This window comes from Pelodiscus sinensis, chromosome 6 (assembly GCF_052426305.1).
Source record: "Pelodiscus sinensis isolate ZL-2025 chromosome 6, ASM5242630v1, whole genome shotgun sequence".
NCBI classification, from domain to species: Eukaryota; Metazoa; Chordata; order Testudines; family Trionychidae; genus Pelodiscus; species Pelodiscus sinensis.
The window spans coordinates 52,077,981-52,094,223 of NC_143057.1; the positions used below are offsets into that span (position 1 = coordinate 52,077,981).

At 41.1% G+C, this 16,243-nt stretch overlaps 1 protein-coding gene across 1 annotated transcript in view; it reads left to right on the top strand.

The window, feature by feature from the left end:
- FBN2 (fibrillin 2) overlaps positions 1-16,243 on the top strand; it is a 279,412-nt gene that overhangs the window by 243,835 nt on the left and 19,334 nt on the right. Inside the window, exons 49-56 of the mRNA XM_006131867.3 lie at positions 7,146-7,271; positions 8,512-8,664; positions 9,478-9,543; positions 9,864-9,989; positions 10,120-10,239; positions 10,990-11,112; positions 11,578-11,709; positions 14,990-15,115. Coding sequence (XP_006131929.3) covers positions 7,146-7,271; positions 8,512-8,664; positions 9,478-9,543; positions 9,864-9,989; positions 10,120-10,239; positions 10,990-11,112; positions 11,578-11,709; positions 14,990-15,115 — 972 coding nt within the window. The remainder of the gene's footprint in view (positions 1-7,145; positions 7,272-8,511; positions 8,665-9,477; positions 9,544-9,863; positions 9,990-10,119; positions 10,240-10,989; positions 11,113-11,577; positions 11,710-14,989; positions 15,116-16,243) is intronic.

Sequence of the window (16,243 nt, forward strand, 5' to 3'; positions counted from 1 at the left end):
AGTGCAGATCTTGGAATTCTCCTTTGCACTCCTCAGAGATTTTAGTTAGTGTCCTGGCCCGCACTTTATATATCCTTGCACGCTGATGCTAAGGTATATAGGGAAAGGCAGACATACTACACTGCTCCAGTTCCTTCTCAACTGCCCTTTGTTCCTGGCAGAGAATAGTGGTGTCTGCTGTTACCTAGTCAGCTCTTCTAAATAAAATAAGTATTTAATTTCTAATTGTTATATTATTTGTTTGCTTTAGCAATTGTGTGTGTTTCTGCCCCTCCGTGGATCACTTTTCTTTGCAGTCAGGGTCTTCCATCATAGGGGATGTAAGCGATTAGTGGACTATCTGAAAAGCAAAAGATTATTGGATAGTCAACTAGTCCCTTGACTAGTCACTTTCCCCTCCTTGCTGCCTCTATCAGAGGCAGCAATGGGGAGGAGTAGGAGCCAGTGCTGGGGGGAGCTGGCTTAAACACTGGTTTCCCCCAGCACCGTCTCCATGTGGGGCAGGGGAGGCAGGGGGGTAGCAGGGACTGGGTGCAAGCTGGGATTCAGCTGATCCCTGGTTCACACCTAGTCCCAAATGCACCTCTGCTTTTTAAACGTATTAATTGCCAACAGGCTCTTTTCTGTGCAGTCAGGGTTTTGCCGACAGGCTCTTAATCCGTTTAAAAGGCTGGTGCGCAGCAGCGGGGGATCCTGCACGAGCCAGGAATCAGTTGTCCCTGCTTGTGCTTGGTCCCTTCTGCTGCACTTTAGCCTTTTAAATGGATTAAGAGCTGACAAGCTAACCCTGCTGTGGCTTCCCGCTTATCAACTAATCGACGGACAATCCATTGACTAGTCAATCAGTTGATTAAATTACATTTAATATCCCTATTCCACCATCACTCTTGTTGTATGCAACTTCATTCAGATGGTCTGCAGGAATGCCCTTCTCCAAACTTCAACTACTCTCTCCCTGGTCACAGATGAATGAGAGACAAGCTGGGGAGCACACCTGGGCAACATCAGAACTCAGGGCTTATGGCTGCAATCGGAACTATCACTGCACTTCAACGTCAGGGAGCATAGAGTGGTTCAACTCGCTTGCCAGATATTTCATCCCCAATTGCAGAGAAAGTGTGACTCAGTACTGACAGGCAATACTGCAACAGTGTTCTTTATCAGTGTTTCTCAACCTTTTTTCCTAAAATACTCCTTTAAAAAAAAAATTATATCCCAGTAGCTACAGTTTTCAGACACACCATTTTTTTTCTACCACTGCAACACATTTGTTTAAACAAACTTAATCATAGCTGAGCAGATGATGAGATTTTTGGGTGTAAAAAAGTACAAAAATAATAAAGTGCTGTAAAACAAAATTCAGTTGTGGTGACGTACCCCCCGACTTCTCTCGAGTACCCCTAAGGGTACTCATACCACTGGTTGAGAAACGCTGTTCTATATAAACAGACAGGATAGTGCTCACTCCTCTCCACTATGCCAAGAAGCCCTCCAACTGTGGGACTACCACATCTACCTGCAGACTTCATAACTGTCACACACACAACAACCTAGTGAACTGCCACCTCAGCTTCTTATTAAACACCCACGAGTGGTCTCTCAGGGCAAATATTGCCCTCTCCATCTTCCAAAGGTGTAGTCATCCCCATATGGATCTCTCTGTGACAAGGAGCAACAGGAAGTATCACCTGTTCGGCTCCTTTCAGAACCACAGCCAGGGATCCATAGTAGATGCATTTCACTGGCCTGTATGCATTCCCATCCTTCTCTTTAGTACACAAACTTCCTCAAGCTCCATCAGGTCAAGATGATGCTCGTCCTTATAGCGCCATTGTGGCCTGGGCAGCATTAGCTCACTACACTTTTGAACATATCAGTGGATAGGCTGATAGCTCTTCTAATCTGTTTTTGTTTCTTCTGGGGTATTGCCAGCTACAATAGCCCAACCTGGAGTCCCCAAAATGTATTCCCGCCACACAAGCCTATAATTTATTGATACCTAAAACACTAGGGACTGGCTATATCATTCATTAAGGATCACCTGATGGTTTTTTGCCACTATATAATGGCATCCAATAGGATAACCCCTTTCGAGCCCAGGGAGCCTTCGCTTACTATGTCAGTTTTTCAGTTGAAAAACATTTCTGAAACCATGACATTTGCTTATTCTTAAGCAACTGATAATTTATTAATTCATTCAGAACCACATAAATATATAATCATCCATAAGCCACTCAAATGTAGATGCAGTCAAAAATATATACTACACAGTCTATACAGTCTTGAAAGCAACTGTCATAGATAAGAGTTGAGGCTTAATAGTTGCATTAAAAACAATGCAAATTACCAAGATTTCTCATTACATTTACTTCATATTAACATTTCTCAGTTTAGTACCTCACACATTTATCTTGCATGCAAGGGTGCACTAGTCTTTAAGGTACTTTGAAGAGTGTGATTACTTGTCTTTGACTACACTGGTCCAATGGAGAAGTTTAGAGTATTGTAAGTAATTGCTTAAAATAAGTCTTTGCAATCTCTCTTAGGTCAATTTACTTAGATTTCTAAAGGAGCTGAAATCTAAAATATGGTTATTTGAGTTCTCACTGGAGAGTGTAGATTCAGCAAGATAACCTACAATTATTTATATTAAAGATCAGATGATGAAATTGCCTTTGAGATACCCGTCCCTCATGGCTGGGCTGGGCATCAGTTGTTTAGGATTGTGCAGCTTTTGTGTTGGGTTCAGTTATCTTAAGCATATGGTAATATCAGTTTTATATGCCCCAGTTTCGGGGTTTATTGGAGGGGGAATTGCATTTATTCCTACTGGACAGTTGCCAAGTCAGTGGCTAGGTTTTACGCAGTGTAGTTGATGCCATGCGGATTCTAGGATGTTACAGAAGCAAGGTGGGTGAGGTAATATCTTTTATAATAGGCCACATTACCTTGAATCACCCTTATAATATTTGCTGACTATTTATGCTAAACAATCTGTTCCATCTTGCATGTCTGGAATGTTATTTACTTACACCAATCTGTATCCCTTTCCCTTTATTGTTACTTTCCCTGTGTTGTGTATGGTAACTTCCTTAGTCATCCTGTCACGTTAATTTTTGAGAGAGGACTAAAGCAAAGTAGGCATTGAGCAGCTCTGCCTTTCTATCATCTTCGGTCACCGGCTCACCTTCCCATTTGAGCAGCGGACCCATACCGTCCTTGACCTTTTTTTGTCTGACATTTAAAGAACGCCTTATTTTATCTTTCATCATTTTTGCTGTAACATTCTTTGCCTTGGCTTTCCTAATTTTCTCCCTATGTGCTTGTGCTATTTCCATGTATATATCCTTAGTAAAGTGCTCCTCCTTTAATTTCCTATATTGTGTCTTTTGGTTTTTAGAGAGCTAAAAACCTCCTTGTGCAGCCACACTGGTCTCCTGTGACTCTTATCTTTCATCTGCAACAGAATAGCTTGATGTTGAGCATCTAATATTACATCTTTTAAGAAGTGCCAGTCCACTTGAACTCCTTTTCGCCCTAATTGGTCTTTCTCTAAGTCCTTGCCTTCTATTTCTCTGAGACAGCTAAAATTCACCTTTCTGAAGTCCAATATCCTTGATTTACTATTTTCATGCCCTCCTATCCCTAGGCTCTTGAATTGTATCACATCATGATCAGTTCTTCACAAGTTCCTGACCACCTTCACATTTGCAACTAATTTGTTCCTATTGTTCAAAACCAAATCCAAAATGGAACAACCCTCTAATTGTTTCTTCAATTTTCTGAATCCAAAAACCCTATATATACTAAATAAATTAAATTAATGGAGATTGCCTATCTCCTAGAACTGGAAGGGACCTTGAAAGGTCATCAAGTCCAGTCTCCTGCCTTCACAGCAGGACCAAGTACCACCCCTGATGAATTTTTGCCCCAAATCCCTAAATGGCCTCTGCAAGGATTGAACTCACAACCCGGGGTTTAACAGGCCAATGCTCAAACCACTGAGCTATCCCTCTCCCCTACTATGTTTGCAGATGTATCATAGTTTGCTGCAACAGATGTCAGGGAAATTAAAATCTTATAGAATGACTCAGCCACTTCCACATCCTCCACTGGTGGTCTAAAACCCCCACCATAATCTCTCTACTGTTCTTTTTTCCATTTTATCCTCACCCAGAGACTCTCACCTAGGTCTATCATTCAATTCCCATTGGACCTTTGGGTAAATGTTGGACATTCTTGATGTACAGCACAACACTTCCTTCCTGTTTTCTCCATACCGATCCTTTTAGAACAAGCTATATCCCCCAATGCTAATACAGGTTGGAAATCCCTGGTCCAACACCTTCAGGACCTGACCAGTCCCAGATGATGGATTTTGCCAGACTGGGGGAAGAGGGTCATTTCTGGCCCCCCTGCCTCCAGCCCTAGCTCCACCATCAGCCTCCCTGTTGGCTTTCCCCTCTCACTGGCCCCCACTGTCCTGTCAGCCCCTGCTGACCTGCCAGGCAGCCCCGCCACCTCCACGTGCACCCAGTTCACACTGCAGCCCCCCACAACCTCCACTGCTTCTGCATGCACTGGGCTCCAGCTGCAGCACCTGGTGGCCCCACTCCCTCTGCGCCCCTATTCCTGCTGAAGCGCCAGGCAGCCCCTCTCCCTCTGTGTGGGGGCTCCTGCTACCCTACTACTGCGCATGGAGCTCGCACTGCCCTGCCGGGAAGCCCATGCGTCAGGTTCCCACTGCCCTGCCAGCCTGCAGGACTCCAGAGTGCTAGCTCTCCACTGGGACACTCTCGTTGGATGTTGCCAGACCAGAGAGTCCCGGTTAAGAGAGTTTCAATCTGTTCTCCAGTCATGGGAGTTATCACACCAAATCTCTGTTATGCCAGGTAAGTCATATACCATGCCTTCCATCTCTGCTTGTTCCTCATATTCCTTGCATTTATATTACAGGCATCAAATATATTTTGCAGACTGCCCTATTGCTTTGATTTTTTACCTTTTTTAATGCAGTTGTGATTTCTAAATCCTTCTCCAGAAATTAGCACCTGGGAAAGAACCCTTTCCATTACTTTAGCCTAGATGCGCATTGGCTGGATTTTTGTCACCATCTACCATAGGACTTAATTTATAGTTTTCCTTAACAGGTTAGCCAGTACCCAGACGTTCTTCCCCATATTTGATAAATGGACCTCTCCCAACATAGCAATCCTCTTTCCTGAAAATCAGCTTCTTGTCAAAGAAACTAAAGCCCACTCATGGATACCTCCTGCATGTCCATATATTTACTCTCACAATTTGATAGTCCTTGCCTAGTTCTTTTCCTTCAATGGAGGAGATGGATGAGAATATCACTTCTTTCCAAAACCATGGAACTGCGGTGATCTGCTGGAATCATCCTTGGCAGTATTGTTGCCACCCATGTGAATAAGTAGGAAGGGGGTAGCAGTCTGAAGGCTTGATCAGTCTCAGCAGATTCTCAGTCACATCCTAAATTCTAACTCTAGGCAAGAAGCACACTTCTCAGGATTCCAAGTCTGAAGGGCAGATATGATATATCCCAGTGTTTCTCAACCTTTTTTTTTATAAAGAACCCCCAGTACCTACAGTTTTCAGACAAAATGTTTTTCTACCATTGCAACACGTTTGTTTAAACAATTTAATTGTAGCTGGTCAGGCGATGAAATTTTTGGGAGTAAAAAGTACAAAAATAATAAAGCGCTGTAAAACTTAAAACAAAAGTTCAGTTTTTTCCAAATTTCAGTTGTGTTGACATATCCCCAGACTTCTCTTGAGTACTCCTAAGGTTACTTGGACCATTGGTTGAGAAACACTGATATTTCCCTCCTTTAAGAGGGAGTCCCACGCCACCACCAGCCTTGTCCTCCTCTTGGGAGTGATGGCAGTAGAATGACTATTGCTTCCAAACAATGGGAGGGGTCTCCTTTTTTATCCCTTCCCTGAAATGACTCTTCCGAGGGATTCTCAGGAGCAGTACCTGTGCAGAGAACCTGAAAACAGTTGCTTACCTCCATCTGCATTGGGGATATATTGGTTCTCCTTCTCCTGAGGAACACACTGCCAACTTGCATCCTTGTTCTTCTGTTCCCCGTGTGCTGCCCTCTTCGATTCTTTGGTATGCTATGCCCACATTACCAAACTCTGACTTCTATCCAAGAAGTCTTCATTTTCTTTATGCAATGCAGGGTTAATACCTGGATCTCTAATTCTCTGTTTCGTCCAGTATGGAAGACCAACTTATACTTCATACAAAGTCACTCCTATGCAGGTCACAACAGCCAGTCCCTCACTACCCATATTTCCTATTTCGTAATATATCAAGACCCTCTTCAGAAATGTATTTATTGCTCACTGAAAGATAAAATCATGTGTAGGCTTTCCCTTTAGGTAAACTCTCTCTGTTTGCTTCTCCTCTATATCTTACTTCATAACAAGAAGTTAAAAAATGTTTGTAATAGTGTAAAATACCTTTATTTTTCTTTAACTTAAAATGTTAAATCCCACATTAAAAAATATCTAGCTGTTTGTTATTTTAATGATTGAAAGTAAAGAGTTTAAAAGAAACCTTTGTATATACCCGCAAATCAACAACAGCCACAGAAAACATTTGTAAATATTAGTGTGCAACAGCTATGTGGGCTCCATTCTTTCTGAATTCAGGAAAGCCTATTTAGAATGCAGTTTCAAGTTTAGACTCACTCAGCTCTTGGAGGGAAAAACCCTTCAGCTCTTCTTTGCTGTTTCATGTTTACAAAGAATCTGTTTCTCTCTTGCCCTAAAAACATTTGCTCCCATTGTGGTTTGAAAATATTTAACATTTATAGTATGAATAATATAAGACAGTAAGACTTGCCCAGAGTGACATCTGATAGCACAGGAATACAGCTTCTGAGACTAAAAGGCAGACTGTTGAACTGTCTGGGATAAAACCAATAAACAAATGGAAAAATCCACATTTCAATCACTATTTTAAAGAGGAGGGGGGCTTTCTTGTGTCTATTTTTGCTATTTAAACAAAATATTGAATGTGGCTAAAGTCAAATTTCTCTCAGATATCAAAGGAATATACAAAATTGATGCCAGATGGGCTAATGATGCATTTTCCCCCTATTATTTTGCAGATATTGATGAGTGCAATGAAGACCCCAACATCTGTCTCTTTGGCTCCTGCACTAATACTCCAGGAGGCTTTCAATGCATCTGTCCCATAGGCTTTGTGCTATCTGACAATGGACGAAGGTGTTTTGGTAAGCTTCAGGGTTAAAGCATGTAATCACTGACAGCAATAGTTAACAGAAACTTGGCAAAAAGAGTTCAGACTATTGAGTAACCTCTTCATAAATTTATTATGTTAAAAAAATAATTGAGCAGGTCATCCCAACAAAACAAATGTTTTTTCCTGGGGTGCACTGTGCTTTACAGAAGACTACAAATCTCTCTTGCTTTCTAGTACAACTTAGTAATATGACCAGCAATCATTGTGCCCTTCAATTATTTTTCTAAAACTAAACTCAATTATTTTAAGGAGGGATGTGCTTCTTGTGTGTCTCCCCAGCTATTTATACCCACTTTGTATGAGCAGGCACTGCTTCTAAACCTTTCACCCCACAGTCCCTAGCCCTGGAATGCTATTCACCCCTGTGAAGATGGTATACAGACCTACTGGAACTAGCACTGGGCAAGGGCTTAGGGCAGACAATCATAGAGCTGTAACTAGCTTCATGATAGCACCCATGCTCCACTGCATCCAGCAACTACTGTTGTAAGAAATCCTTTTCCTTTTGTATTCCAAAAACACTTTGTTACATCACAAGTTTTATATGAAAGAAAAATCCAAATGTTTAAATGTAGAAAAACTACATTGTAGTCCAGAGCTCAGTTCATTGTATTTCAATCTGGCAGAGTCTGGGGCTATATCAATGTGTTATTTGTAAATGCAAGAGTGCTGGGGTGGGAGGGAGGTATTTTTTGCCGGCTGTCCTGCAGAGGGTGAATAATGCATACGAAAATCTACACTAAAACATTGAGTCGATCCAGCAATGTTGTTCAGGAGAGTGACATGTAGATGGTACTAGGTTTCCTTAACCTAGATACTGCCTCTCCAGGAGGTAGATTATCTATGTTGATGGGAAAATCCCTCCCCTCTGTGTAGGCAGCGTCTACACTAAAGAGCCACAGAGGTGCAGCTCCAGCACGACAGTTGTGCCACTGTAGTGTCTCAGTCAATCAAGACAAGCGCTTATTCCTCGCTTTTCAACACTGAATGCTGCAGAGAGCCATTGTGCATAAACTGTATTGGTATCCTGTTATCTGGATGGGAGACATGTTCCCTAAAATAATGGGGAAAATTTAGGCCTAGAATTATCTCTTCAGTTTTCATACGTGTTAATCAGGTAAGAGTTGGTCAGAGTACGTGGCTTATTTGTATTTTTTTCAGTTTATTAATGTTACCCCTTTCTTGTCTGCTTTGTTTTCTCATCTTTCTAGATACTCGACAAAGCTTCTGTTTCACTAACTTTGAGAATGGGAAATGCTCTGTCCCAAAGGCTTTCAACACCACCAAGGCAAAATGTTGCTGCAGTAAGATGCCAGGAGAGGGATGGGGTGACCCTTGTGAGCTCTGCCCCAAGGAAGAAGAAGGTATACACCATGATTCAAAATAATCCTCTCCCCCCCCAAGAGAAAAGAGGAGAGAATTTGAAAGATGGGGAGGATACTTCATCTTATCAGAGAGGCAGCTATGATAGTCTGTATTTGCAAAAACAACAAGGAGTCCGGTGGCATCTTAAAGATGGATCTGATGAAGTGGGTTTTGCCCATCAAAGCTTATCCCCAAATAAATCTGTTAGTCTTTAAGGTGCCACAGGACTCCTCATTATTCATCTAGGTGTGGATCTTTCAGGAGCCATTTTTAGCATCATTTTCAGATCAATCTTGCCTTTCGGCTAGCAAAAAGGAACAATTTGAAATACAAGAAAGTGTGTGGGGCATGACTGAAATGTGAAGTACAGAAGTAAACTGCACAGACGTAAACTAACAGGCTCCAATAGCAATTCTCGTTGCTTTGAGATGGGAAAAAGGCAAAATGTGCATTAGTGCCCAGAAACTCAAAAGCGCTCTCAGGCATTTGTTTTGTGATTGCCTCTATGTGCAAGAAGTGGGGTGACTCTGCTGTTTGGCTTAAACTAAACAAATTGAGAGGGAGGCATTAATCAGTTACATGCTAGAAAAGCTGCTCTATATATCAATTCTATTATCCAGGCTTATTACTATTGAAAGGTGTTAGAGCTGAAACTAGCAGGAAGGGGAAAATACAGTTCAATGTATGGCCAGAATATCGATCCAAAATTCACTCAGTTTCATGGGTGTTAATTAAGTTCAGCTTTAATGGTTTTGATTAATTTCATCCATTTAGAATGTTTGTTTATAATGGTTTAAAATGTTTCCATACAGTTGCTTTCCAGGATTTGTGTCCTTATGGACATGGAACTATCCCTGGGATTGATGATACACGGGAAGGTATGGCTTTATTTTTGACACCACTTAAAAATCTTTAATTCCTAAATAGGTGTGGCTCCATTTGGTAATGCTGTTTGTTTCTTTTTTGGTCAAGATTTTTTTTATTTTCTTTTGTTTTCTTTTGAAGGGTGACAGAATGGTGATGAGAGAGCTTACAAGATTTATTCTTTTTTTGAAACTGCACAGTTATATTTTGGCCCAAAGCACGTAGAAAAATGTTTACTTTTTCCTGCTTTTCATTAGAAATGTAATGTTTAATATAAAAACAGCTGACTTTGACAACTGAAAGACTGTAGTTTATACGGCTTTCTATTTTTCAGATGTCAATGAATGCCTTGAGAGCCCAGGCATTTGTTCAAATGGCCACTGTATCAACACTGATGGATCATTCCGCTGTGAGTGTCCCATGGGATACAATTTAGATTACACTGGCGTGCACTGTGTAGGTAGGTACTGATTCTACATTAAGCAGAGTGTGCGTTGCAAAAGTAGCAATGCTTGAAGTTCATAAACTTAAAATATCACTTAAATATATCCCAGTTCTCTTAAATATGTATCTTATGTATTTCATCTTAGATACTGATGAATGTTCAATTGGCAATCCATGTGGGAATGGTACATGCACTAATGTGATTGGTAGTTTTGAATGTAACTGTCATGAAGGGTTTGAGCCAGGCCCAATGATGAATTGTGAAGGTAAATTTATTATTTCCTCCTTTTTACCTCCTCTTATGTTTAATTTACCATCCAGCTTTCACACTATTGCATTGTGTGCATTGGGTTTTTATTACAAAGTCAAGCCATAAGTTAAAGGAATCTTTCTTCTTGAAATATGGCAATGAAAAATCAAGTCTGGGGTTCTGAAATGAGCTGTGTAAATGTTGCAAAAATTGCACTTTTCGTAACTAGTTAGCGTGGCTGAACCACTGTAAACTGGGACTCTAGTCTGGCAACATTCATGGTCTGGCAGGACCATGGATGTTACAGGACCAGAGAATCCTGGTGGAGGGCTGATGCCTAGGAACCTTTAACAACAAACACGTGATGAGTTTGAAGGAGGGCACAGTTAGTTTATTTTCCTGAACAGGAACTCAGCTTTCAAGAGCTCAGGAAATGTTGGCCTATCACATCCTTGAAACGACAGTATATTGTGCTATATAGTAAAATTTCAACCCAAACCAAAATACAAAACACCTGCCACTCTAACCTTAAAGGCAGCTTTAGAAGCGTATATGTTATAAAATGGCAATTTATTTGGCAGGCTATACTTATAATCTGAAGATATCATGGATACATTTATTACTCACAAAATTCCCATGGTCAAGCATTTTTTTTCACTTTTTTAGATAGTAACAAACAAAATATGGATATAAAGAAAGTTTTAATAGTGCTATTACAATCAAACTTGGAGAACGGTTTTCAGTCTCTCTTTTCCTTATTCTACAGACATAAACGAGTGTGCGCAGAACCCTTTGCTGTGTGCTTTTCGGTGCATCAACACTTATGGTTTCTATGAATGCACTTGTCCTGTTGGCTATGAACTGAGAGAAGACCAAAAGATGTGCAAAGGTAATTACATTTTAAAAAGTTTTAGAAAGTAATGGTGGCTGCTTAAATGTAATGTTTTCCTCGTGCCTGTTACCTAGTAATGGTCAAACTACAGGTTGAACCTCTCTGGTCCAGCAACATCCATGGTTGCGGACAAGAAAGCCCCAGGCAATCTGCTGACAGATCCCAGGAGAGGGCTAACCTTCCCTGGTCCAGCAAACTCCCTCCTTCAGGATCAGAATAACCTCTCTGTGGGTCATACCATAACAATAGTAAAGATGAGGGTGGCTGGTATTTGCTTAATTTTATACAAATTAGGAGGGGCTCTCAAGTGTTTGATTAATTGCAAGCTCACATGACCTGTCTTCCCAAAGTAGCCCATTACCTCTTTCACTCCTAATAAAAACAGTTTAGTGTTAAGAAAAAATACTTTGTTTTCTGAACAACAAATACTAGTCTTGTCTTTTCCTACTACATTTTTTCCAGACCTGGATGAATGTGCTGAAGGTCTCCATGACTGTGAATCAAGAGGCATGATGTGCAAAAACTTGATTGGAACCTTCATGTGTATATGCCCTCCTGGAATGATCCGCAGACCTGATGGAGAAGGCTGCATGGGTAAGGCTTGGGAAGGGAACACTTCATATGAAAACATCATAATATAGCAGTATACTTGGAAAATATACCAGTCAGCATACTATTTGTTCGGTGTCAGGATTATATAGCTCTTTGGAAAGTCACTGAGATAACCAGACACACATTTCTCTCAAGCAGCCCAAGATCACTAAAAGGGTTTATTCTGTATTGTGCTGCTTGACAATGGAGTATTGTTTACTCTGACTCTGAGCCAACTCCTTAGGAGATATTTTCCCTTTGTGACATGGTTGTTTTGTGCATTAAAATATTAAAGAGGCTAATTTTTTGCACAATTTTGCCCATCCAAATCTCCTAAAATTATTAATTATTGAATTACAGGTTAACAGGGAAATCTCCAACAACATAAATGGCAGCTATTTGATAATTACATCCTTTATTTGACTCCGGGTGTAGATAAAGTAGCTAGAGGCCCAATTACTCAAGAGGATATGCTGTATTTTGTAGGCACAAAAACAGGTTGCATCTGTGCTCAGCTACGTGTACCCAAATCTGTTTCTGGGAATGGAGACAAGGCCTTTTGAGCACTCTACTTGATAAGTCTAGTCTAACTCTGTTCAGACAGTCTTTCCTTCTTTTAGCACTTGATTCGCTGTTCTTTACATTGAGTAATTTTTACACAAGAAGTCCAGTGGGCTCAGGACTACTCATCATAGATAAGAACTGCTGAATTGGGCCCTTAAATCTCTTAAAAGTAGAATAATAATAATGGGCAAATACAGGCAGTCCCCGACTTACGCGGATCCGACTTACGTCGGATCTGCACTTACGAACGGAGCTTTCTCGCCCCGGAAGTCGGGGCGAGAAAGCCCCGTTCGTAAGCTGCTCCGGTGCCCCTGGTCTGCTGGAGACCGTCTCCAGCAGACCAGGGGCACCGGGCGGGTTCCCGCGCTTCTGAGGCTTTGCCAGAGCAAAGCCTCAGAAGCGCGGGAACCGCTGCTGCTGCCCCTTGAGACCCGGTGCCTGTGGTCTGCTGGGGACGGTCCCCAGCAGACCACAGGCACCCGGACTGAAGCCGCAGCCGCGGGGGGGTCCCGCGCCTCTGAGGCTTTGCCAGAGAAAAGCCTCAGAGGCGCGGGGAACCGCCGCTGCTGCCGCTTTGACTGAAGCGGCAGCAGCGGCGGTTCCCCGCGCCTCTGAGGCTTTGCTCTGGCAAAGCCTCAGAGGCGCGGGACCCCCCCCGCGGCTGCGGCTTCAGTCCGGGTGCCTGTGGTCTGCTGGGGACCGTCCCCAGCAGACCACAGGCACCCAGACTGAAGCCGCAACCGTGGCGGGGTCCCTCGCCTCTGAGGCTTTGCCAGAGCAAAGCCTCAGAGGCGTGGCACCCCGCTGCCGCTGCGGCTCTGCTCCCCGTGTCCCTGGTCTGCTGGGGGGGGGGGCGCAGCTAGTGTGCTCCCCCCCCCCAGCAGACCAGGCTTTTGTTTTGGACTCTGGGGCAGAGCAGCTGGGGCGCTGCCGATTGGTCCTGCAGCGCCCGTGGGCACTACTGGACCAACCCGGCAGCACCTCAGCTGCTCTGCCCCAGGTCCTGATTCAGCCGCTGCTGGTCAGTTTCAGCAGCGGCTGAATCAGGACGTCTGGGGCAGAGCAGATGGGGTGCTGCTGCGTTGGTCCAGTAGTACCCCAGCTGCTCTGCCCCAGGTGTCCCCAAGTCAGCTTCTGCTGAAACTGACCAGCGCTGACTACAGGAAGCCCCAGGCAGAGTTGCTCTGCCCCGGGCTTCCTGGAATCAGCTGCTGATCAGTTTCAGCAGCAGCTGACTTGGGGACACCTGGGGTTCTTAAGTTGATTCTGTATGTAAGTCAGAACTGTCAGTTTCAGCAGTGTCTGAATCTGGACGCCAGTTCTTACATACAGATTCAACTTAAGAACAAACCTACTATCTTGTACGTAACCCAGGGACTGCCTGTAAATGGTATCTTCGCAAAAATCTACATGAGAGAAATTCTATTTATGTATGAGTTAATGTATGAGAGTTAATGTATGAGTTCCAAAGAGGTAACACTCTAGAGCAGTGTTTCTCAACCAGTGGTACAAGTACCCTTAGGGGTACTTGAGAAAGGTCTGGGGGGTACGTCAACACAACTGAAATTTGGAGAAAATGGAATTTTTGTTTTAAGTTTTATAGTGCTTTATTATTTTTGTACTTTTTACACCCAAAAATTTCATCGCCCATCCAGCTACAATTAAGTTGTTTAAACAAATGTGTTGCAATAGCAGAAAAAAATTGTCTGAAAACTGTAGGTACTGGGTACTTCCCAAAAAAATTTTGAGGGAGAAGAGGTACTTTATTGAAAAAAAAAAAAAAAGTTGTGAGAATCACTGCTCTAGAGCAAAGACATAGAAAGTAAAAACCACCACAATACAGAATCTCTCTCTTATCTTAAGATAAATAGACAATGGTCCCTTGACTATTACTGTAATTTGTTTAGAGGAAAATGGATAGATCTTGCCTATGCTGCTGTGTCTGGAATCAGAATTTTTCATTTGCAGTATAACAAATCCATTACCCATTCCATAGCTCTTAGTGTGGACAAAAAATTGTCGCCAAGTTTAAAAATAAATCTTTAGTTCTGTTAAAAATACATGTGGTGAATATGTTCAAGAGAATAGTAATAAATAATCTTCTCTCAGCAGCAGAGTAAAATCTCTCCTTCCAGAATTTTTCTGAATTTATCATACATTCAAGGGAAACAGTCCTCTTCAGTCATAAAGCTTATTAGTTCTTTTTGCCAGTAAGAAATAAAAAATTGTGCCTTTGAGAGAGATGGCTGTTTAATTCAAACATGCCTCTGATTTTGCCCTGAGAAGCCAAACTTTCTAGCGTTCTTCTTTTAAGTAAAGTTACTGTATCTATTTGTTTTTTCAAGCTAACATGGGAGAAAAAAGGAACAGACTCTTTGGTATTATAAATCCTATTTTAGGAAAGGCAATTATGAAACTCAAGCATGTGGTTTGGTGCCCTTCTTGAACGGACACACTTCATAGAATTGTGGCCATATGATTAACTTTGAATCACGCTTTTATTTTGAACAATTCTCTTCATTAGTGTTTTAAATTTCATTCAACTAAAATTCTTCCCTTTTGGAGGCTTATACAACAGTCTTTTGGACACTGCATACAAATATATTAGTTACCAACATATTTGTCAATTCACTCATTTAGTCAAAACAATTCAGACTGAAAACTAGTTGTCAGAATTAAGCTTTAAATGACATTCATTATATGAAATATTTTTTTAAAGATGAAAACGAATGCCGGACCAAGCCAAGTATCTGTGAAAATGGTCGCTGTGTGAACATTATTGGGAGCTATAGGTGTGAATGTAATGAAGGATTCCAGTCAAGCCCATCAGGCACTGAGTGTCTTGGTAAGTTAATTTCTTTGGCATATATTACATGAAAAAAGTATGAACTCTGAAATCAAATAGAGGTGGAATATTTAAAGAAGAAATAAAAGCACTGCTTCCTAAGATTTCTACCTATATTGCAGACCCTGAGTATTTCATACATCTTTTGGCAGTGTGTAGAAGATACTAAATAATGATCCTTAATCTGTTTTTTCAGGATTTAGATAAATTAAGCTTTCAAAGAGAAAATAGTGATTTATTTTATTTCAGGAAAAAAATAAATTAACATAGCTAGGAAAAATGACATCAAATGGTAGTCTCGTGCCAAAAGAAAACAGTTTGCATATAGGGTAAGCTAGACTGTTAAATAATAAATCACACATTAATAGAAAAATATTTCTAATTTTTCCATTTGAGCCAAATACTGCTGCTACAGAATTCAGATGTTAGATCTGTTATTTTTTATACATAACTATACCATATATGTACAAACCATTACTTGGTACATAGTAGGGAGAGGGAAGGGGGGAACAGTGCAATGATTGCTGGTCTTCAGTAAGTTTAATTAGATGACTGAGTAAAATATTTCAAAAGCCCCTCCATGACTTCAGAGCCTAAATCCCATTGAAAGCAACTAGTAGTTAGGCTTGTAAGTCATTTTACATGTTTATGAAAACTAAGTGTAGATTGTAGAAAAAAAATCAAAGCTAAAGCAATTAATCCCTATGACTTTAAACAATGGATGTATAGGTGACCAATAGATAAAGGCTATGCAGTAATTCCCTAAAGTAAAGGATTGAAGTAATAGTCAATGAAATATATAAATTTTTCAAACTATACTCCACATTAAAAGTATGCTGCTCAGCAGAGCCTCTCTTTTCTGGCTCAGAGCCATCTGCTAGTAGTTTTTCATGATGTAGCCTAGGATATCACAATTAGTTATCTAATTTCTTCAATAAAGATTTTGTTTCCTTTTTAAAAACAGTGAAATGTGAAAGCTTTAAATCAGGAACAACTCTTAACTAGATACAATATGTTTATACAAAATAGTTCTCTTCCAACCAAATTGGATTTTGTTCATCATTTAATATCACTACATTATTGTTACTCTTAATTTGAACCACCTGCTACAATTAAGGCATATATAAA